The sequence below is a fragment of the Camelus ferus genome, chromosome 10, assembly GCF_009834535.1.
Source record: "Camelus ferus isolate YT-003-E chromosome 10, BCGSAC_Cfer_1.0, whole genome shotgun sequence".
Taxonomy (NCBI): Eukaryota; Metazoa; Chordata; class Mammalia; order Artiodactyla; family Camelidae; genus Camelus; species Camelus ferus.
In genome coordinates, this window is record NC_045705.1 from 58,004,845 (window position 1) to 58,026,297 (window position 21,453).

The following is a 21,453-nucleotide window of genomic DNA, read 5'->3' on the forward strand; positions in this document are numbered from 1 at the left end:
TGTGAGATCTAAAAAATAAAACAAACTACTGAATATAATGAAAAAACGAGTAGTTACCAGTGGGGAGAGGACAGAGGAGAGGGACAAGATAGGGGTAGAGAATTAAGAGGTACAAACAACTATGTAAAAAAATAAATGAGCCACAAGGACATATTGTACAGCATAGAGAATATAGCCAATGTTTTATAATACCTATAAATGGAGTATAACATTTAAAAAGTGTGAATCACTATGTTGTACACCTGAAACTTACATAATGTAAATCAACTACAACTCAGTAAAAAAAATTTTTTAAAAATTGTTTAAATCCACAAATTTTGCACCTCTCCAATTACTTTTGTCATTTTTTTTTTACATTCTTTGGTTAAAAAAAAAGTCTTTCTTCTTAAAGGTCATGACATCTTACTCATTGTTATATCAGTATTTTATTGCTGGGGTGCATAATTTTTTCCAACTGTATTTCATAATTTATTATTTCTAGTTAATAGGAAAACTAACTGAAATCTTATTACTTAGTTTGACAGTTGGGTCTCTTATATTTTTAGGGGTACACAATCACATCATCTATAAATAATGACTGACGTAGCTCTTCCAAATATTTAAAAACCTTTTCTTCCATTAAAAGCCTTGAGAAAGTGGTGATGATGGATGCTGTTTTTTTATTTTATCATTGTAGAAGGCAGAATGGCCTCCAAAGATGTCCACATTACCTAATCCCTTGAATTGCATATACGTAAGACATAATTTGCTGATATATTAGAGTTATGGACTTTAACATAGATTATCCTGGATTATCTGAGTGACTCCAATCTAATCACATGATCTCTTTATAAGCAGAGAACTTTCTCTGGCTGGAGTGAGATGAGAAAGGTTAAGTCAGTGAGATTCTAAGCAAGAGAAGGATGCAACGCACCGCTGCTGGCTCTGAGATGTAGGAGTCTATATGCAAGGACCAGAGGGAGAGGCATCTAGGAGATAAGGGTAGCCCCAGCTGATACAGTTTAAGTATCTGTCATACAGTTAAAAGGAACTAGATTCTGATAACTTGAATGAGCTTGGAAGTGGATTTTCCCTCAAAGGCCAGCCTAGTAGACACCTTGATTTTGGCCTTGTTAGAGCTGGAGCAGAAAAACCAGCCAAGCCCAACCAGACAACATACAGAACTGTGAGACAATAAATCTGTACTGTTTTAAGCCACTAAGTTTGTGGTAATTTGTTACCGCAGCTATAGAAAACTAATAGAACCACGAAGTGTAATGTTCGCTATAAATTTCAGAAAGATATCCTTATCAGAGTGAAAAACTGTTTATCCAGCTGGCCAGGAATTTTGTTCTACTTTTTAATCTCTAAGGTATACTGAATTTTATCATGTACTTTATTAGAGAACTATGACAATAATCACATAATTTTTCATTTTTATTCTGTAAATGAAGTTTACTATATTGATACATCTTCTAATGTCAAATTATCCTTGCACCCTCATTAGTCACGTGCTTAAAACACAGCTGGATTCATTTTTATTAAAATTTATCTAGCATTTTTACAAGTTTGTTACACCTTTGTTAAAAGTCAATTGACCATTATGTGTGTGCCTATTTCTAGACGCTTCGCTTGGTTCCATTTATCTATTAGTCTATTCTTGTACCAATCTCAATTACTGTAGCTTTATGTCTTGCAACCAAGTAGAGCAATAGCTGTGGCTATTTCAGATCATTTGCATTTCCATATATATTTTCAAAGCATTTTGTCAATTTCTACAAAAAAACCTTGCTGAGTATTTGACTTGGATTTCACCGAATATATGGATTAATTTGGATGTAACTGGTATTTTTAAAATATTGATACTTTGATTCCACTGACCTATATGTCTGTTCTTATGCCAGTACTACAATGTCAGTACTATAAGTTTTGAAGTTTGAAAGTATGAGTCCTCCAATTTTCTTATTTTTCTAGACTGTTTTGGTTATTTGGAGTCCCTTCAGATTCCATATGAATTTTAGGGTAGGTTTTTCTATTTCTGCAATGAACACTTTTGGGATTTTGATAGGGATTGCATTAAATCTGTAGATCATTTTGGGTGGTACTGTCATCTTAATACTATCTTGCATTCTATGAACACAGGATGTCTTTCTATTTATTTATGCCTAATTCATTTCATCAATGTTTTATAGTTTTTACTGTGTAAGTCTTTTGCCTCCTTGGTTAAGTTTATTCCTAAGTATTTTATTCTTTTTGATGGCAGTGTAAATGGAATTGTTTTCTTAATTTCCTTTTCTGATTGTTCACTGTATAATGTATACTGTATTATATAGACATGCAACTTACTTTTGTGTGTTAATTTTGTTTCCTGCAACTTTACTGAATTTATTAGCTTTAACAGGTGTGTGTGTGTGTGTGTGTGTGTGTGTGTGTGAAATCTTTAGGACTTTCTACATATAAGACTATATCATTGGCAAACAGAGATAATCTTACTTCTTTTTTTCCAATTTGAATGCCTTTTATTTCTTTTCCTTGCCTAACTGTTGTGGCTAGGACTTCTAGTGCTAAGTAGAGTAGAAGTGGCAGAAAGGGGCATCCTTGTCTTGTTCCTGATCTTAGAGGAAATGCTTTCAGTCTTTCACCACTAAGTATCACTACTCGTTAACAAACTGAATATAATATGCCTTGGTGTGATCTTCTTTGTATTTTACCCGCCTGGGGTTTGTTGAGCTTCTTGGATTTGTGGGTTTACAGTTTTTATTATATTTGGACAGTTTTCAGCTACAATTTTTTTCAAATATTTTTCTCTACCAATTTATTGCTTAAACCATACTTTACTAGATTAAAGCCTATCACAGGCCAGACTGTAAAAAACTGGGTAAGTTGCTGAAATCTGTCTCTACTTCCTAAGAGAAAGATACGACATGCCTTGACAACAAGAAAGGAAGCAAATTTATTTTTAATATCTGAACATTTACTATCAAATATAGTCAAGCATTCTAGTGGAAAAAATCTCTTTATATGTTTTATATTTTGAAGTATAAAGCTGCAGCAATTATTCATCACTATTTATTGGCTGTGTGGTAAACTGGTAACTTATAGTTCACAAATTCTTTGATTGGGATAAACTGTATTAGAGGAACTATACCCAAGAAGCCTTATCTGTGCTTAAATCTCATTTAGATGATAAAATTCTGGATTTCAAGCTGAAGTCTGACGAGGAGCTTGGGGGATTTGGGGTTAAGAGAGTTGTACTGCAATGCAAGAGGCATGTGAACTACTGTGGCCAGAAGGTAGACTATGGCAGAATGTGTTTTTATAAAAACAGCAACTATAATATTTCCCATTCCACATGTTCTTCTAGAACCTTGCTATTTCCTCACCAAGAAGTAGAGTTCATGTCCTCTTTCCTTGAACCTGGACAGGACTTTGTGACCACCTCAATTAATAAAAATATGACACAATATCATGTTACTTCTGAGACTAGTTCAGAAAAGATGATATAGCTCCTTCTTGGCTCACTTTTGGGACTCACACCTTTGAGCCCCTATACTACCAACTACTGTGTAAGACCTAGAGCTAACATGAAGCCATTATGTTGGAGAGACCACATGGAGAGACCACAGAGAGACAGAGATGCATGAGGAGCTCTAGCCGTTCTAATGCCCAGCTGTTCAAGTCTTCTTGGTCCAAACACCAGATATTTCAGTACGGTAGTCTATGAGATAACTCTAGCACCAGCCACTATCTGACTGCAATCACATGAGAGACTCCTGCCCCACACCCACCCCAAGTCGGAACTGCCAAGCTGAGTCTATCCAATCCCCAGAGTAGTAAGAGACAATTAAAAAGATGTTCTTTTTTGTGGCATTAAGTTTGAGGTGGTTTGTTATGCAGCATTAGATAAGTGGAACATTGAATTTTACATGATGTGAAACATGAAAAGATGATACTAAAATAGGCACAAGGATATATGTATACACAGAAGAAAAGCCCAATGTTGGAGATATTAATTTAGGATTTTTTTGTAAGTGAAACCAAGGTAATAGTAGTAGAGACTCCAATAATGAGAATAAAGAATAAGAAAAGAAGACAGCCAAGTATAGAAATCTAAAAAATTTAAATATTTAAATGTAAGATGAAGAAAGAAGAATGTATAAAAGAATCCAGGAATGTTAGAGAGGAAGAAGGAAAACCATGGCAATGTTTAAGTCATGGATGACTAGAGGGGACTATTTCAAGACAAAGGGAATTGTTAATTGTGATGCAACTGCCAAAAGGTTAAGCATGATGCGAAATCAAGCGTCCATTTTGGATTTGTTAACAGAGACATCACTGGTGATTTTGGCATGTGCAGTCCCTATGAACTGGTGCAACGGAAGGGAAAGAAGGGAAAGTCCAAATACAAAGGGTTAAGAAATAAGCAAGAGGTTAGGAAATATTGATATTAAATATGGACAATTTTTTTAAGAAGTTGGATGTGAAAGTAAAGAAAAAGAATAAAGTTATAAATAAATTGAAATCACAAAAAACTTACTGTATCTAAAATGATTTCTTTCCACTTAAAGTTTAGTCTTGGAGGCACATTTTCATGGAATCAACTGTGTCTTCAAAAGTTTGTCTTGGAGGTGAAAAGCCTAATTCAACACATGCCTGTCTCTCGCACTGCCTAAAAAGACTATAATTCTCTATCACTAGTCTTCCTTATGCAATTCTACGGCAAACAGATAAATTACTGTGTTGCTGCTAGAGGGCTTAAGGAATTTCCAAGTTTGGTAGACAGCTGAGAACATACTGCTGAGTGCTGAGAAATTACAGAAAAACACATACAGAATATTTCTCACATCAATAAAAAAGTCAAATCCTAAAATTGGGTTGACATGTGGCTACAGCTAGACACAGCCTAAGACTCTCTGTGACACTTACCCGTTGCTGGTGAACAATGTTTTTGTGCTCCCTTGCCACACGGGTGGCCCATTTCCGAGCCTCCTTGTTTAGACTGTGCTCCTCTGTGGTCCCAGTTTCTGATTCTAATTGTCGACTCTACAACACAAGAGAGAACAAAGAGAAAAGTACTGTTATCCTTACTGAAATCACTACCATTTTGTAGGTGGATCAGAGGGCCTTCACTTAATCAGCACTCAAAACACAAGGCATGCTCCACTACTGTGGGAAGCAATGTCTCATGTCACAGAACATTAGCAGAAGATAAGGAAGACAGTATGAAAACCATAAATGACCACAGGTTTTTTTTTTGTCTTACATTGCTGAACATTAAAGCTTCATCTCTAATATTGTGGATTGATCCATTCTGGGTATAAAAAAAGCTAGCTAGCAAGCAAAGAAGAAAAAAGTATTCCTGCCAAACTACTATGACACTAAAACATCTGCATAGATAGAATGGAAACAACTCAATAGTTTCAATGGGATTAAAGAAAAAAAATCATTGGGTAGAAGTGAAAAGAACAAAACAAAACAATGCAATAACAGCAACACAACCTATCCACCCTGAAAGATACTGAGTTTAATTTAGTTACAGGTCTGCCATCAACTCACCACCAAACTAGCTTTTTTCTGTCCTCTGGGCTTTAATGTCGTATCAAATATGAGTGCTAGATACCAGATATTAAGTGTTACAACTCTGACTGCAGAATCAGAGCTCTTAACCACTAAATTATTTTCATTTTCTCTAAACTCTTATGAACCCATGAAAAAAAATCTTTATTAAAAAAAACAAGGAAAGAAAACAATTTCTTAAATATGAATTGTTCAAAGAGGATTTTAATATAAAAAGAAGCAAAGTTTTAGAGTGGGAAGATCTTACAAAATTGACTTTTAGAAGGTCACATAGCTAAAAGTTGGTAAAGAGAATTTGATAAATTGGATTAAAAATTTAATATTCTTGTTAGGGGAACTGTAGGCAAGGTTGAAAAACATTTACTCTATGCAGACAGTTCAGCTAAAGTTAGAGTATACAATGATAAATGAACTGAAATACAGCAAAATGTAATCAACTTTACATTTTATATTGATTCCTCCTTTGGGCTAACAGGAATCTGGGAACCAATTGTACTGTTATATTTGTTTTGCAGAAGAACCTAGGCATTTAAATTTATATTTGTTCTCGAAAGCCAGGGATGTTAAACCCTGGACGCAGATGCAAATGTAATCTACAGAACGTATGGTAGAAAGGTATACTCTGAAGAGTCCAGGTATAGGTTTTTAAGCCATACAGACATAGTTTTACTTCTCTCTATGCCACTGACTAGCTTTATGATCTTGGGTTGTTAGTTGATCGGTGTCTTAGCTACATCTGAAAATTGGTGAAAGTGCAACCTATCTCACAGAGATTATTACTACAAAATGAGGTCGTTTTAAACATTCTCTTACAGTATACACATAAGTATCCAATAAATGGTCATTGTGACCATTAAAGACCCAACTGAAAATTACCAGAAACAAAATTTTTCTCATTACTGTTAATAAAAAATCCAAATAATTCCCAGGTTCTTGATAGCCCAAAAAATGAATCAAAAACAAGACTGAAGATATAATGAAAGGATCTCAGAGAGAATGAACCTGTAGAGAGCAGAGTAGATGAGAAAGGAGGCAATTGATGGAGAAATTTAATTTTTATTATTGCACCACATTTTAGGAACTAGTAAGTGGGTCTAAAATGTCTATTGACTGCAGACAGGCCACGGACAACTTGTCCACACAGAATCTGTACCTTTTTACTGAGTATTATCTGTACTTAAGAGTTGGGGAAATAAAGATAAGAGTTTTTTTTCCCATTCTCTATGGGTTTCTATTTCTAAAACAGGAGGGCCCAATGATCAGGAGAGACCACAGATTGGGAGATATGATTTTGGGGTCCTCCGGGCAAGGAATGACACATAAGTATAATTAAAGTTAATTTATCTTTTTTATGAATTCTGAAATCAAGCCATGGAAAGATATGTGGAAGCTACCTGTTAACACAGGTCTAGACAAATGAGAATTCCATATAAGGCAAACAGCCCAGGGTATTAAGCAATACATAGAGAAATGTTCTAATGCCACCTCTCTTATCAAAGATCAATATAAATCAGATCTAGTAAAGATCATTATCTTTTAAGATGGTGGTTGATTCCAGCAAAGGAACTGTTTAGTGACTGCTTCTTTTTAAATGTTGGCTAATTTAATCATTAGTTCATACTTTTAACACTTTCATTTACTTCTTAAAAATGTAGTTAAAATATATAAGAGAATAGTAACATATATAAGCTATTAAGCATAATAATTTAAAAAATACTGTTATTTTCCTGAAGCAGAATATGAGAATTTAAAAACTAAATATCAAACAGCACTACAGCCTTGCTCTGGAAAAGTTCACTTATTTATCTTGATTATTTTTAAAGAGACATATGTAATAACATAACAATTCTTAGAATAACAACAGCACAAAATAATTAAAATAAATTACAAACTGAAGAAAAATGTTATAAAGAAATTTCCTATCAACTTTTAAATGTGGGATAGATAGTTTTTCATTATCCTGTATCAGTCTGGGCATTTGATAAGTTAGGTCAACTAAATCTTGAAATCTTTGGAAACATCGGATTTGAGAAGTTATACAAGTTTTAGTAAAAAATTTTAGAAGTAGATAGGTCTTTTCCTGGAAAATGTCAACTCAAATAAAAGCTTATGCTTTTGAGTACTGTTCTCTCTGGTTAGAATAACTTCCCTATCTTTTTTTGTCCACAAATTCCTAGTTATTCTTCAAATCTCAGTTCAAATCTACATTCTCTGTGAAATCATCCCTGACTTTTGCAGACAGGCTCAGGGGCTCCTTCACTTTTGACATATCTCCATTATATTAATGTACTCATTTGTGAGACATTTATTGAGTGGCTACTCTCAGGCAAATATGACATTACACTGTGATTGCTACACGTATGTTTCTTGTTTGTCTTCAGACAATCTGAGTCTTTGAATAGATGCATTCCTGGCATCCAGCACCATGCCTAATAGTACATAAATGCCCTCAGTAAAGGTTGGTTAAACAAATACAACCTAATGCCCTGATTCTAAAGTGAGGACCAGGCCACCAGACTATTAGAATGGTGCCTTCAGAAGTGACAAGAGCATAAATATACTGAATTAGAATCAATTTCTAATGAAAGAAGGAAAGTATTTTTTTGTGTGGGGAAGAACAAAAAGAGCAGAGGAGAAAGGAAACTAATTTACTGAGTGCCATGCATTTTAATACAGGTTCTCAAAGCTTACTTTAGGATTGAAATGCCTCTCCCGCTTGTAAAATAAAAGGTCTCCTTCTTTCTGGTTAAGTTCTCACTACAAAATTCATTAAAAATGGATGAATAAGAAAAGAATTGTTTTGAATCTCCAAATTAAGGGATTTTTATAAATTTTATTTTATGAAATTTATTTCTTAAAAAGTATACATTGAAATATGAAGTACATTTATCCTCAAATACATTTACATTGTACATATATTTACTCCTCAAAGAGACCTAGCTATGTCATCCTGGCAAATGTACTGAACTGCCTCTGGGCCTCAGCTTCCTCAGCTGAAAATCAAGACACCTGAAGATGAGATGCAATCTCAGATTCTTTTCTTTTTTAAATTGAAGTATAGTTGGTTTACAATGTTGTGTTATTTTCTGGTGTACAGCATAGTGATTCAGTTATACAAATACATATATATTCCTTTTCATATTCTCTTTCATTATAGGCTATTAAGATGTTGAATATAGTTTCCTGTGCTATACAGTAGGACCTTTTTTTTTATATAGTAAGTTGTATCTGCTAATCCCAAACTCCCAAGTTATCCCCCCACCTCCCTCTCCCCCACCCCATAACCATAAGTTTGTTTTCTTTTTTTTTTTTTTATTGAAGTATAGTCAGTTTTTAATGTTGTGTCAATTTCTGGTATACAGCATAATGTTTAAGTCATATATATACATATATATATATATTCCTTTTCATATTCTTTTTCATTACAGTTGTTCTTCTTTTAAGTTTGTTTTCTATGTCTGTGAGTCTGTTTCTGTTTTGTAAATAAGTACACTGGTATCATATTTTAGATTCCACATGTAAGTGACATCATATGGTACTTGTCTCTTTCTGGCTTACTTCACTTAGAATGACAATCTCCAGGTCCATTCATGTTGCTGCAAATGGCATTATCTTATTCTTTTTTATGGCTGAGTAGTATTCCATTGTATAAAAATACCACAGCTTCTTTTTTTAAAAAATACCTTTACTGTGGTATGGTTCCTGTACAGTAAACTACACATATTTCAAATGTACAGTTTGATGAATTTTGATTAAATATACCACAGCTTCTTTATCCGGTCATCTGTCAACAGCCATTTAGGTTGTTTCCACATCCTAGCTATTGTAAGTAGTGCTGCTATGACCACTGGGGTGCATGTATCTTTTTGAATTAGAGTTCCCTCCAGATATATGCCCAGGGTGGGATTGCTAAATTGTAGGTAAGTCTACTTTAGGTTTTTGAGGAATCTCCATATTGTTTTCCAGAATGGCTGCACCAAACTACATCTCCACCAACAGTGTGGGAGGATTCCCTTTTCTCCACACCCTCGTCAGCACTTATCATTTTTGGACTTTTTAATGCTGGCTATTTTGACTGGTATGAGGTGATACTTCATTGTAGTTTTGATTTGCATTTCTTTGATAATTAGTGATAGTGAGCATTTTTTCATATGCCCATTGGCCGTTTGCATGTCTTTTTTGAAAAAATGTTTGTTTAGGCCTTCTGCCCATTTTTTGATTGGGTTGTTTGTTTTCTTGTTATTGAGTTGTATGAAGTGTTTGTATACTCTGGAAATTAAGTCCTTGTCAGTCCCATCATTTGAAAATATTTTCTCCCATTTCACATCTAACTAATAATGGGTGTAGGTTATCTTTTTGTTTTGTTTATAGTTTCCTTTGCTGTGCAAAAGCTTATAAATTTAATTAGGTCCCATTTGTTTATTTTTGCTTTTATTTTTATTGCCTAGGTAGACTGCTCTAGGAGAACATTAGTAAGATTTATGTCAGAGAATGTTTTGCTTATTTTTTCTTCTAGGAGGTTTACAGTGTCTTGTCTTATATTTAAGTCTTTAAGCCATTTTGAGTTTATTTCTGTGTATGGTGTGTGGCTGTGTTCTTACTTCACTGATTTACATGTGGCTGTCTGGCTTTCCCAACACCACTTGCTGAAGAGGCTGCCTTTTCTTCATTGTATATTCTTATCTCCTTTGTTGAAGATTAATTGACTGAAGTCTGTGGGTTTATTTCTGGGCTTTCTATTCTGTTCCATTGATCCATATGTCTGTTTTTGTGCCAGTACCATGCTGTTTTGATTACTGTAGCTCTGTAGAATTGTCTGACGTCTGGGAGGGTTATTCCTCCAGCTTTGTTCTTTTTCTTCAGTATTGCTTTGGCAATTCTGAGTCTTTTGTGATTCCATATAAATTTTAGGATTATTTGCTCTAGTCCTGTGAAAAATATCCTAGGTAATTTGACAGGAATCGCATTAAATCTGTAGATTGCTTTGGGTAGTATGGCCATTATACAATATTAATTCTTCCAATCCAAGAAATCTCAGATTCTAGTGCTGCAATTAATTTTATGAGAACAAACAGGCTCATGCATTGGCTGTAAGCACTGGGAATACTGTGTTCTCTTGATGAGAGATCCAGAAATTATGCTATTCTACTGCTACTGCTTTGAGCTCCAGATTTCTTTTAAAGCATCATCCAAGAGCCTAGCCTAACCCAAGAGCAGAAGAGACTCTGTAAAAATTATAAAAATATTGTTAAAGCATAATTTTAATTTAAATTCATGGCATAATTTCAGGAGGTACTGCAGATGAACAACATAAAAAAATATTTGATGGGAGGTGCAGGATGTCAAATTTCTGAGATGGTTAGGGAGTATAGATAATGCAAATATTAGATAGATGTGAAATAAAGCTGAATGAGAAAAAAAAGTTTAAATTCAATTCTGTATATTATAAATCCCCTTCTATAAAGTTGTGTATCCACATCCATGTATGTACGTAATTGCAGAGAGATAGATGTTCAGAAGGATACTGACCAAAATGTAACCAGTGGTTACACCTCTGAATAGTGAGGGTTCAAGTGAAAACAGTTTTTAATGCTTTTTTATAATTAGAAAACTATAAAACTGTATTAATTTGGGGGGGAAAGTTACCATTTATTGAATATTTAAGCTCTGTGCTAACTGCTTTACATACATTTAGTTCTCAAAACAATACTACTAGAGACTATTCTCACTTTATAGGTATGGAAATGTAGGCTCAAAAAAGGTATGTGATCAGGTTGCTGACCCTACCTGGGGAAGGAGATGGTGGGGGGTGGTACCAGGGGGAGGAGAAAAGTTAGAAGGAAAAGGAAAAAGGAGACTGAATGGAGAGAAAATATGATTCTGTTTATGTAAAATTATATGAAAAGAGAGATTTATGCCTATAGACAGATAGGGATGGCTCTGGAATACTGAAAGAAAAGTTGCAAGGTAATGTGTCCAAACTAAAAAAAAAAAAAAAAAAAAAAAAAAGGTATGTGCCTTTATTAGGCCACTTAGTCATTAAGTGCTGGATCTAGAGCTTGTCTTGAGATCTCATGAGATTCCTTGCTATCTTTATACAACTGTAGTGTTTTATTAATTCTTCTATTTATCTAATGCTAATATAACACAGCTAGAGACAGTAATATTGAAAAAGATAGTTAAAATACAAATTTCTTTTCAATGAAATTTTGGCTAGTCTTTTATTTAGAGGTGGGACATCTTTTGATTTAATTTTATTTTTAGAAAAACAAAAGCCAAACTGTTTCAAAAGAGTTTAAGAAGACTTTCAGGCCTAGCAATGTTGTTTTTAAAAATTACCAATTTTTAGAATGTAATATTAAAATTAGTATGTTCACAATTTATAAAGTTAGTAAATAACTTCAAAGAACTAGACTATAAAATTAACATTCGAATATTCTTGAATTAGTCTTTAAGTCATCTTAACCATTTTGTCCTCAGATACCCTCTCAAGACATCATTTCAGTTCATTTTGAGGTTAACATAAGGGAGGGGATAGAAGGCTCAGACAGGTATCTGAGCCTGAGCATAGAAGGACAACATAATAACAACAAGAAACATAACAATTATTTTTCACATCTGTAACCAAAATATAACCATTTGAAAGAGAAAAAGATGGTCATGTATGATGAATAAAAACCACTAACATAGTAGAATACAAGCATTCCAACCCAATTTCAAGAAAAGATAATGTTAGGGTTGTCATGCCAATATCATATGCCAGGAACAATCTTATTAACTCTCATTCAAGGAATTTGTATTAGTATTTCTCAGTTTATTGAGAGATAAGAAATGTATTAAGTATTTGATCCAACTTATTCTTTATGAAATTAAACACTATACTGTTAATTATTTCAATAAAGTAAAATTATTATGTTTTCAAAAGAATCTCTTCAAGTAAGAAAACATCTGGATCTTTGTAGGCTACTATTTTGTTAGCACTCATGTTTATACAGGTTCACAGTACTGTAATTGTGCAATCCAGAATACTCTGAAAATCACAGGTCTTTTTGGTTTATTTATTTATTTTTTGGCTTATTTATTATTTGGAACAAAAACTCATTTGTGCCAAAATTTGACTTGAACTAAAGAGAGGTTATTTATAGTTTTCATTTATTTCACTTGAAATGCATATTCAAATGTTTTATTGCAAAAATACTGTGTTTGATCACAGAGTACTTCCATACACCCTGCTCAGGGTATTACAACATATGGTATATGGATCATCTTTCTAAAACCTGAGAAAATTTGAATTTTTGAGACACATCTGGCTAAAAGCTTTTGATAAGAAACCATGGAACTTTAATTCACATATTTTAAATTTATCACACACCTTGGAGAGAAGTGAAGCAATGTTTCTTAGAGACATAATTTAACTTATTCTGGCTATGGTTGGACAGCAGCACTTTTACTTAGAAGTGGCAACTCATCTGGATAACTGGGTTAAGTGTGCCTCATCTCTTGAGGGGAGTAAACTGGAACACAATTAATGTGACTTGAGCTTTTGGGCATTTATGGAAAATTGTGGACTACTGAAGAAGAGGATATATACATTTCAGTAAGGCTTGGGTGAGCTGCTGATGAGAACTCTGAAAATGGAGCACACTTGTCTTGTCTCGGCTTAGAATACCAAAGGTAAATCTAAGAGAAAAATATGTTCCTGAGTAATGACATGAAAACAAAACAAGAAACTCCAAAAAAAAAAAAAAAAAAAAAAACCACCTTGTGTCTGGTACTCTCCAGATATATCTAGAGACATGACTGGACAGAATAGCTGCATGAGGAATACACCTTTATTTTCATAGCGCTTACAAAGACTTTGCTTTAAGAGCCACAATCACAAGGTTAATTAATCTCCAGGCTCCTTGTATGTCAATACATTACTAAGACATTGATGGGAAACTCTGGATTCCTCTGGATGGCTAGAAAAGGCACCGGGTTGGGAGAAAAATCTATTATATAGATGGTAGGTTTTCTATAAAAAGTAAGACTTTTTTGAAAGGCTGAAGAACTTAGGACAGCCCCCTTTGAATACCTGACTGTAGGTACTACCGATTCTAGAAAGTGACACTCATGTCCGTAATCAGAACCTTTCATTTTGGGGATACTGTGGCCATTATATGTGTAGAAGGATGGTACCCATTTATCCATCAGGAGGATTTCTCAAAAATTCTCTATCAAAATGCTTTCATGCTAATAAGCCAATGCTATATGCAATACAAGGTTCCCATCAGCAGAAAGAACCACTCATAGTAATGAGAATTTTCAGGTAAATTCTCAGTATGAAATATTGACACCATATAGTCTTTTACAGACAAAGAGTATTTTTGCTAAACACTTATTTTTAATAAATGCATAAACTGCCCCACTTAAGTGAAACTTTAATGTGCAAAATCCTAATTACAGCAAGTGGTCATAACTGTTAATCCATAGACAGTAGAATTAAATATCAAAACTAGTGGTTCAAACAACAGGAAAAGAATATATATTGGAAATCTAATGTTAGCTTCAAAAAAAACAAAAATTATCTGTGAGTATCTTACTATTTGCAATTCAGAGAAGGTAAAGAGGAAAGGGTTTTCTCATCCCCACCAGGAAATCTGGGGGAAACATTTCTTTACGTTTTTCCTGCCTGTACAGATCATACTTATCTAAGTTTTGTAGACATGCATGTTTCTCATATTATTTCTCATCCCAGGTTGACCTTGTCCTTTTTCATAGGATGTGAGGAAATGCTCCCTAAGGGCACACATCACTAGTTTGGTAATGGAAGGGAGACACACTGAGATGTATGTAGGGCAGAGAGGTGCTCAGCAGTGCAAGTCATGTACTTACATAAGAGGACTAAGAATGGACACTGGTAGCTGTTGGCTACTCTTTATTCCACACAGATTGCCTTTTAAGCTTAAAAAACTGAGAGGTTGGTGAGCTCTGCCTTGTGGAATAAAATAGGAGAACAGAAGTCTCAAGGGACTTTCCATGATCAATTAAGTAAGAGATTTGAGAGCTGAGGACCATGACTGCAAAAGTCTTATAATATTTCAAAATCTTGGTATTGTCTTCCATATTTGGTATTTTAGTATCTCCCTGTAGTAATTAGCGGCACAACCTTAAAAAATAAAATATACTCGTCTTGTGGATAGAAAAAAAAGTCCATCCACATTTATTCTGTATCTACTATGTGCCATGCATTGAGTCAAACAATTAAGTATCTCATTTCATTTTCAAACCCAATAAGGGAGTCATTTTACACATGAGGAAGCTGAATCAAAGAGGTTAAATATACATATATTATTAAATATATATATATTTATATGTATGTGTGTGTGTGTGTGTGTGTGTGTGTATGTGTGTTTATAAATAAACACAGGTAGCACATAGCACAGCCAGGATTTGGCTCCAAAGCGCATGATTTCTCACTGTACAACACCTGTATGAATCTAATACAAGTAGGACCCATGTGACAGCTGAATGACCCTTCAATATAGAGATCCTGATAAATGTACTCGTCAATTCTCCCTCATAGAATATAATTTTCTTGTGGGTAGGAATTTTAGGGTACCTTCCATATCCTTCTCAGAATAATCATGCATTAAAAACTTTCATTTCGGTTAAAAAAAAAAGTGATCTTTACTCTTTCTAGAAAGGATTTTTGACTTTCTGGTATCATCTAAGAAATGGTATTTGAAGATACTCTAAAGATAGGATATGTTAGAAACCAGTAACTCTATATGGAAATAGAGACAAAGAAATGTTTCAGTATTAACCATGAGACAGCTACTAAGTTATTATATCAGACAAAACTTCCCATTGATCACTGTCATTTGTAATCATCTTATGGTTAATACTAAAATAAATAAATAAACCTAATTAGTGTTACCCACCAAAAAAAAAAATTTTTTTTTAAAACATTAAGACAGTATATGAAAATCTTTAGAAGAAAGTAATTCACATTTAATCACGGTAGTAACTTTAAAAGTTCTGTGGCTTCTCTAAATACATCTTATGAAAATCTAGATAAAATATTTATTGAATACCCTTCTCTATATAAGGCAAGGACATATGCAAATTATATACAATAAATATCTACTGAGTAAATTAAAAATGAATGTGTTACTATAAGTAATTCCAAGTTCCTAATACAAATGATAAAATTCAAAATAAAATTAAGGAACAACACTGTCCTGCAGGGGGAACCCACTGGCAATTATCATATGACTTTCCCACTTGAGAACATTCCATAGTTCCTCATATACTACCATATGTAAAACTCAAACACAAAATCTGGTTGCAACTTAAATTTATGGGGTTGTTCCACTCCCTCACTATCCCAAGACTACTTGCTATTTCAAATACAGATAATATACTTTCAAGCTTTTCTGGCTTCAACACTTATTAGCTGAGTGGTTTTTTTCCCAACATTTTATTTATTTTTATTTTTTGGGGGGGTGAGGCAATTAGGTTTATTTTTATTTATTTACTTTAACAGCGGTACTGGGGATTGAACTCAGACCTCATGCATGCTAGGCATGCACTCTACCACTAAGCTATACATCCTCCCCCCACTTTTTTTTTTAACATTTTTAATTGAATTATTGTCAACTTACAATGTTGTGTTAGTTTCTGGTGTACAGTACAGTGATTCATATATACATATTCTTTTAAATATTCTTTTCCATTATGGTTTATTACAGGAAACTGAATACAGTTCCCTGTGCTATACAGTAGGACCTTGTCATTTATCTATTTTTACATATAGTAGTTGTATCTGCTAATCCCAAACTCCTAATTTATCCTTCTCCTACCCGCTTTCCCCTTTGGGAACCATAAGTTTGTTTCCTATGTCTATGAGACCCTTTCTGTTTTTGTAAATAAGTTCATTTGTGTCATTTTTTTAGATTCCACATATAAATGATATCATATGATATCTGGCTTTCTCTGTCTGACTTACTTCACTTAATATGATAATCTCTAGGTCCATCCATGTTGCTGCAAATAGCTTTATTTCATTCCTTTTTATGGCTGAGTAGTATTCCATTGTGTATATATACCACATCCTTATCCATTCATCTGTCGATTGACATTTAAGTTGCCTTGGCTGTTGTAGTGCTATGAATACTGGAGTGCATGTACCTTTTCGAATTAGAATTTTCTCCAGATATATGCCCAGGAGTGGGATTGCTGGATCATATGGTAAGCCTATTCTTAGTTTTTTAAGAAATCCCCGTACTGTTTTCCATAGTAACTGCACCAAATTACATTCCCACCAACAGTGTAGAAGTGTTCACTTTTCTGCACACCTTCTCCATTAGCTGAGTGATCTTGAGCAAATTTCTTAACCATAGCTTCCTCAACTATAAAGTGAGGATTAAAAATAGCACCTACAATATACGGTTGTTGAGAGGATTAAACGAGTTAATATAGGTAATGTAATTACAAAAATGTCTAGCATGAAATAAATGTTCAATGAATGCCATCTATTACTTTTATTATTTTCAATTAATTTTTTCACTTCCTGGCATGTTGTTTTTCAATCACTGCAGAGTAAATTTCAATTTATCTTCAAGATTTAATCCATACTAGGAAGACAAACAATCCAATTAAAAAAAGACAAAATGTTTGAATAGACATTTTACCAAAGTAAATATATGAATCACTAATAAGCTCATTAAAAGATACTCAACATCATTAGTCATTAGGTTAATGTAAATCGAAGTCACAATAAGATAGTATTTCATAGCCATTAGGATGGCTATAATCAAAGAGACAGACAATAACAAATGGTAGCAAAGTTGTGGAGAAACAAGAACCCATATACATGGTGGCAGAAATATAAAATGGTGCAGCCAATCTGGAAAAAAATTTGGCAATTTCTTAAAAAGTTAAACATAAGTTTACCATATGACCCAGCAACTCAAGAGTAATGAAAACATAGTCATACAAAGACTTGCACACAAATGTTAACAGCAGCATTATTCATAACAGAAAAAAGGAGATAACAACTGAAATGTCCATCAACTGATGAACAGATAAACAGAATGTGGTATAGTCACACAGTGGAATACTATTCAGCAACAAAAAGGGACAAACTATGGATACATTCTACAATATAGATGAACTTCAAAAACATGCTAAGTAAAAGAAGCAAGACATAAGAGATCACATATTGTATAACTGATTCAGTTTATATGAAATGTTTAGAAAAGGCAAATCTATAGAGAAAGAAAATAGATTAGGGTTGCCTGGGGGTAAGGGATGGGAATAGGGATTAATGGTAAATGGTCATAAGGGATCTTACTGGGGTCATGAAAATGTTTTAAAACTTACTTACTTATTTATTTTTTTTACAAGGTTTGTTTACTTATTTATTTTTAATGGCAGTGCTGGGGATTGAACCAAGGACCTCATGCATGCTAGGCATGCACTCTGCCACTGAGCTATACCCTCCCCCCTCTAAAACTTATTTATGATAATGGTTTCACAATTTGGTAAATTTACTAAAAATCAGTGAATAATATGCTTGAAATGGGTAAATTATATGATATGTCAATATGCCTTTTAACAAAATTGTTAAAAATTATACTACATCAGGATGCATTAATTGTACCCATCAATGGACACCATTAACAGCACTCTATCATATACAGCCCTTGCTTCATTATATTTTCCTTATTTGTGTACATGTCAGTGGGCTCATCTAGCCCAGTGCCTATAGCTTAACAGGTAGTAGCTATCCTCAGCACCTATCTGAATGACTGGTACTCAGACAGATACAGTAGGGGCTCAATATATGTTGAATTTAAACGTGCTTCAAAATAGGATAGGATCAATAGCAATTCAGAAATACAACATAAGACAGTGACAATTAGTCTTTCCTACATGTCCTACATTCACCTGGCAGGAAGGGTGAGTTAATGGGCACTGACTGGTGCTCTCCACTCCATGACTGGCTTAGTGCTATCAATGCCAAGAGGAAACCAGAGAAATAAGTAAATAATGGCTCCATTCTCATATGAAAGAACAGTACTACACTACACTGAATAAAAATAATTATTTGGGATTTTATTCTTTGTGGGCAGTAAGAATACTTAGTTTACAACAATACAAAAATTACATACAAAAATATTTTACAGGTAAAACATTTTCAAAATGATTATTCTAAAGACTTTCAATGGTTGACAATCTAGAATGATTTTTATGAATATGTGGGCATTTATCTTTTTCCATCATGAAAAAAGTAATTGTTCCCCAAGGGCTGAATATTTCTTCCCAGAAAACAGAGTAGCATGTGGAGAGAACATTAAATTGCAATCAGGATGTTAATGTGTCATTAATTCACTGTATGACTCTGGACAAGTCTCTTTTCCTTTCTAGGCTTCAGTTTCTCCTTTAATAAAGGCAAGATTAGCTCTAAGGTTATTTCCAGCATTCCTGTTGAGGAAAACTAATGTGCTTTAGACAAGATGAAAAATGAGCAGCTCAATCTTTTCACTATAAAAACAGGAAAAGAAATCCCTAAATTTTAAGGGAAAACGGAAAGCTCCAGTTTATGTATTCAGCAGCCCCTTACACATATATTTGTAATTTTCATCCCAATACCACCCTTCATTAACATGCAAGCCCACACACACCATCCCTCCCACCCGTGCCCCACACCCCCATATACCTCAGCTATGGTCATTCTCAGAGCACTGACAGGGGAGAGCTCAATATCCACCAGTTGGGCAGCTTTTAAACTCTGCCCAGTAAAGATTGCACAAGGACAGAAAACAGCATAGAGTTAGAATTTTAAGGCAAACCGGGACACACAGCTAAGAACATTTAGCACAGTGTCTAGAAACAAAGGTTTAGGGTTGTCACTGGGCTTTGGACGAGTGAGATGAGAGTCACTGTTATTCTGATTTTTCTGAGGAAAATGGGCAAAGATAAAACAATCTCAAATTAGTCACAACTTTTAGTCAAGTTTGGCAAACTTGCCTATACCCTGTCTTCAGGATAATGTCACTGAATCACAAAGCAAAAGCTGATGGATTAAAAAAAAAGGCACTACTATACAATAAAGGGCAAGAGTTAATAATTTAGAGAGAAATGCTGATTTCCTACTTTTCTTTATATAGCCACTAATAGGGCTACTTAAATTTAGTAGGAAAAGTAATGAAGGTAAGGTTTCTATTAAACTGATACCATTAAACTCTGATATCATAAACTCCCCTGGTTTTGATTCTAGGTTTACCAACAGACTTTACCAATATAACTTGACTTCCCTCTTAGCTTGACTACATTGAGAGAATGTATATGCCAACATGTGCTTTCTCACCTTGCAGAAGTTAAATATCTTTTTTTATGTTATCAAATTAGCATTTCAGTTCTATTTTTTTTAAATTAAAAAATGGCAATCATTTTTCATAGAGTAAACTCAAGGATAAAAATGTATGATGTCTGCTTTTAAAAAATTGCCAATTTGGCATTTGTGTCAATACTTTAACATTCTAAGAAATGTGAAAGGAATTATAAAGGGCCTGTAATTTTTTTAATAAAAATCAATAAAAGTATTTGCATGCACATATTCATTATTCTATTTATTAATCCTATTCTGGTTAAAATTTAACCACTAGTTTCTTTGGAAGGGTATACACGTGAATAATTTCATGGATAGAAAGCATAATTTATATCTGAACTGAAAAATATTTATTAAGTATAGTTTCTTCTTACCTCTGTTCAGTTTTCAGATTTCTATTAACTTGTTTTATAATTTAACCATATTAAGCAGAAAGTTGTTAGCATAGAGGTATTGGGTGTGTTAGTCATATTTTAGAAAGGAGAAATGTCACAGTTTCTCTGCATCCTCACAGTTTTGTTGTAAAACTATTGAGACATACTAAGTTTTTTCTGTCTCTCTATTCCAAGGATAATAGTTACTTAAGCACAAACATAGCTTAAAAACAAGTGAAATGAAAATCTGGAATTTCCTTACAGTATCACTGTCACAAGGCTGGAACTGGAAGGGCTGGGGTTTGTGAAATACAGCATTTTCTTGTAAAAACAGCTGAAGATTATAGTCTCGTACCACCTAAAGAGAAAATAAAATAGTTTTAAGTTTTTAACAAGGTTAAAATTTCAATAATTGCATTTTAAAATCTGTAAGGTTTATTCTGCTGCTTTCCAAAAATGAGAAATCATCCAGCACTATGTGGTCAAAGAGATGATAATTACATTTTTTTTTCATTTTTAGATAACAGTTGTTACCCATATGTCCTATCCTATTTTCTCAAGGATCTAAATTTGGAAAGTACTAGTTTAGAAACTAGCCCAGATTTGGGGACTAGACAGTATGCACTATTTTAAGACTGCAAAAAGATAGTTATTACACGAAGTGCTATTCTTTCTAATGGGGGGGGGGTGCAACTAGGGAAGCACATTAGTCTCTCAGGTCTCTCCCAGCTCTAGAATTTTGTAGGTCTCCTAAAGTCTGTTTTACGGTGATTGCCATCCACTAGGAAACTGTCAGATAACCTTATCCATAACACAAAGTAGTATTTTTATAATACTTCTTGCTGCCTTTTAAAGGAAGTTATATTATAATTACCATCTTAACCAAGAAATTACCAAGAAAACAGGCTAGAAAGGAATTTATACAGAAGGGGAATTCTGATACAGAGAAAGTAGCAAAACAAATAACACCAAAAGACAGCCATCTGAAAGGAATTCATTACATTATACCCTGGGAAAGAGTGGAGATCACCAACACTTGACAGTGCAGAGACCCATTTTCTACTTTGCTATACTGTTTACCCTTTATTCTTTCATTTGCAGTATATTACAGGTCATTAGCACCTCTGCCAGAGGATGGGAAGAAGA

At 33.9% G+C, this 21,453-nt stretch overlaps 1 protein-coding gene across 2 annotated transcripts in view; it reads right to left on the reverse strand.

The window, feature by feature from the left end:
• The window catches only part of FCHSD2 (FCH and double SH3 domains 2), a 194,330-nt gene that overhangs the window by 45,258 nt on the left and 127,619 nt on the right, over positions 1-21,453 (reverse strand). For both annotated transcript variants that reach the window (XM_006181609.3, XM_032489304.1), the window contains exons 10-11: positions 20,570-20,665; positions 4,906-5,022 (exon numbers count right to left, since the gene is read on the reverse strand). In XM_006181609.3, the coding sequence (XP_006181671.1) occupies positions 4,906-5,022; positions 20,570-20,665 (213 nt within the window). The remainder of the gene's footprint in view (positions 1-4,905; positions 5,023-20,569; positions 20,666-21,453) is intronic.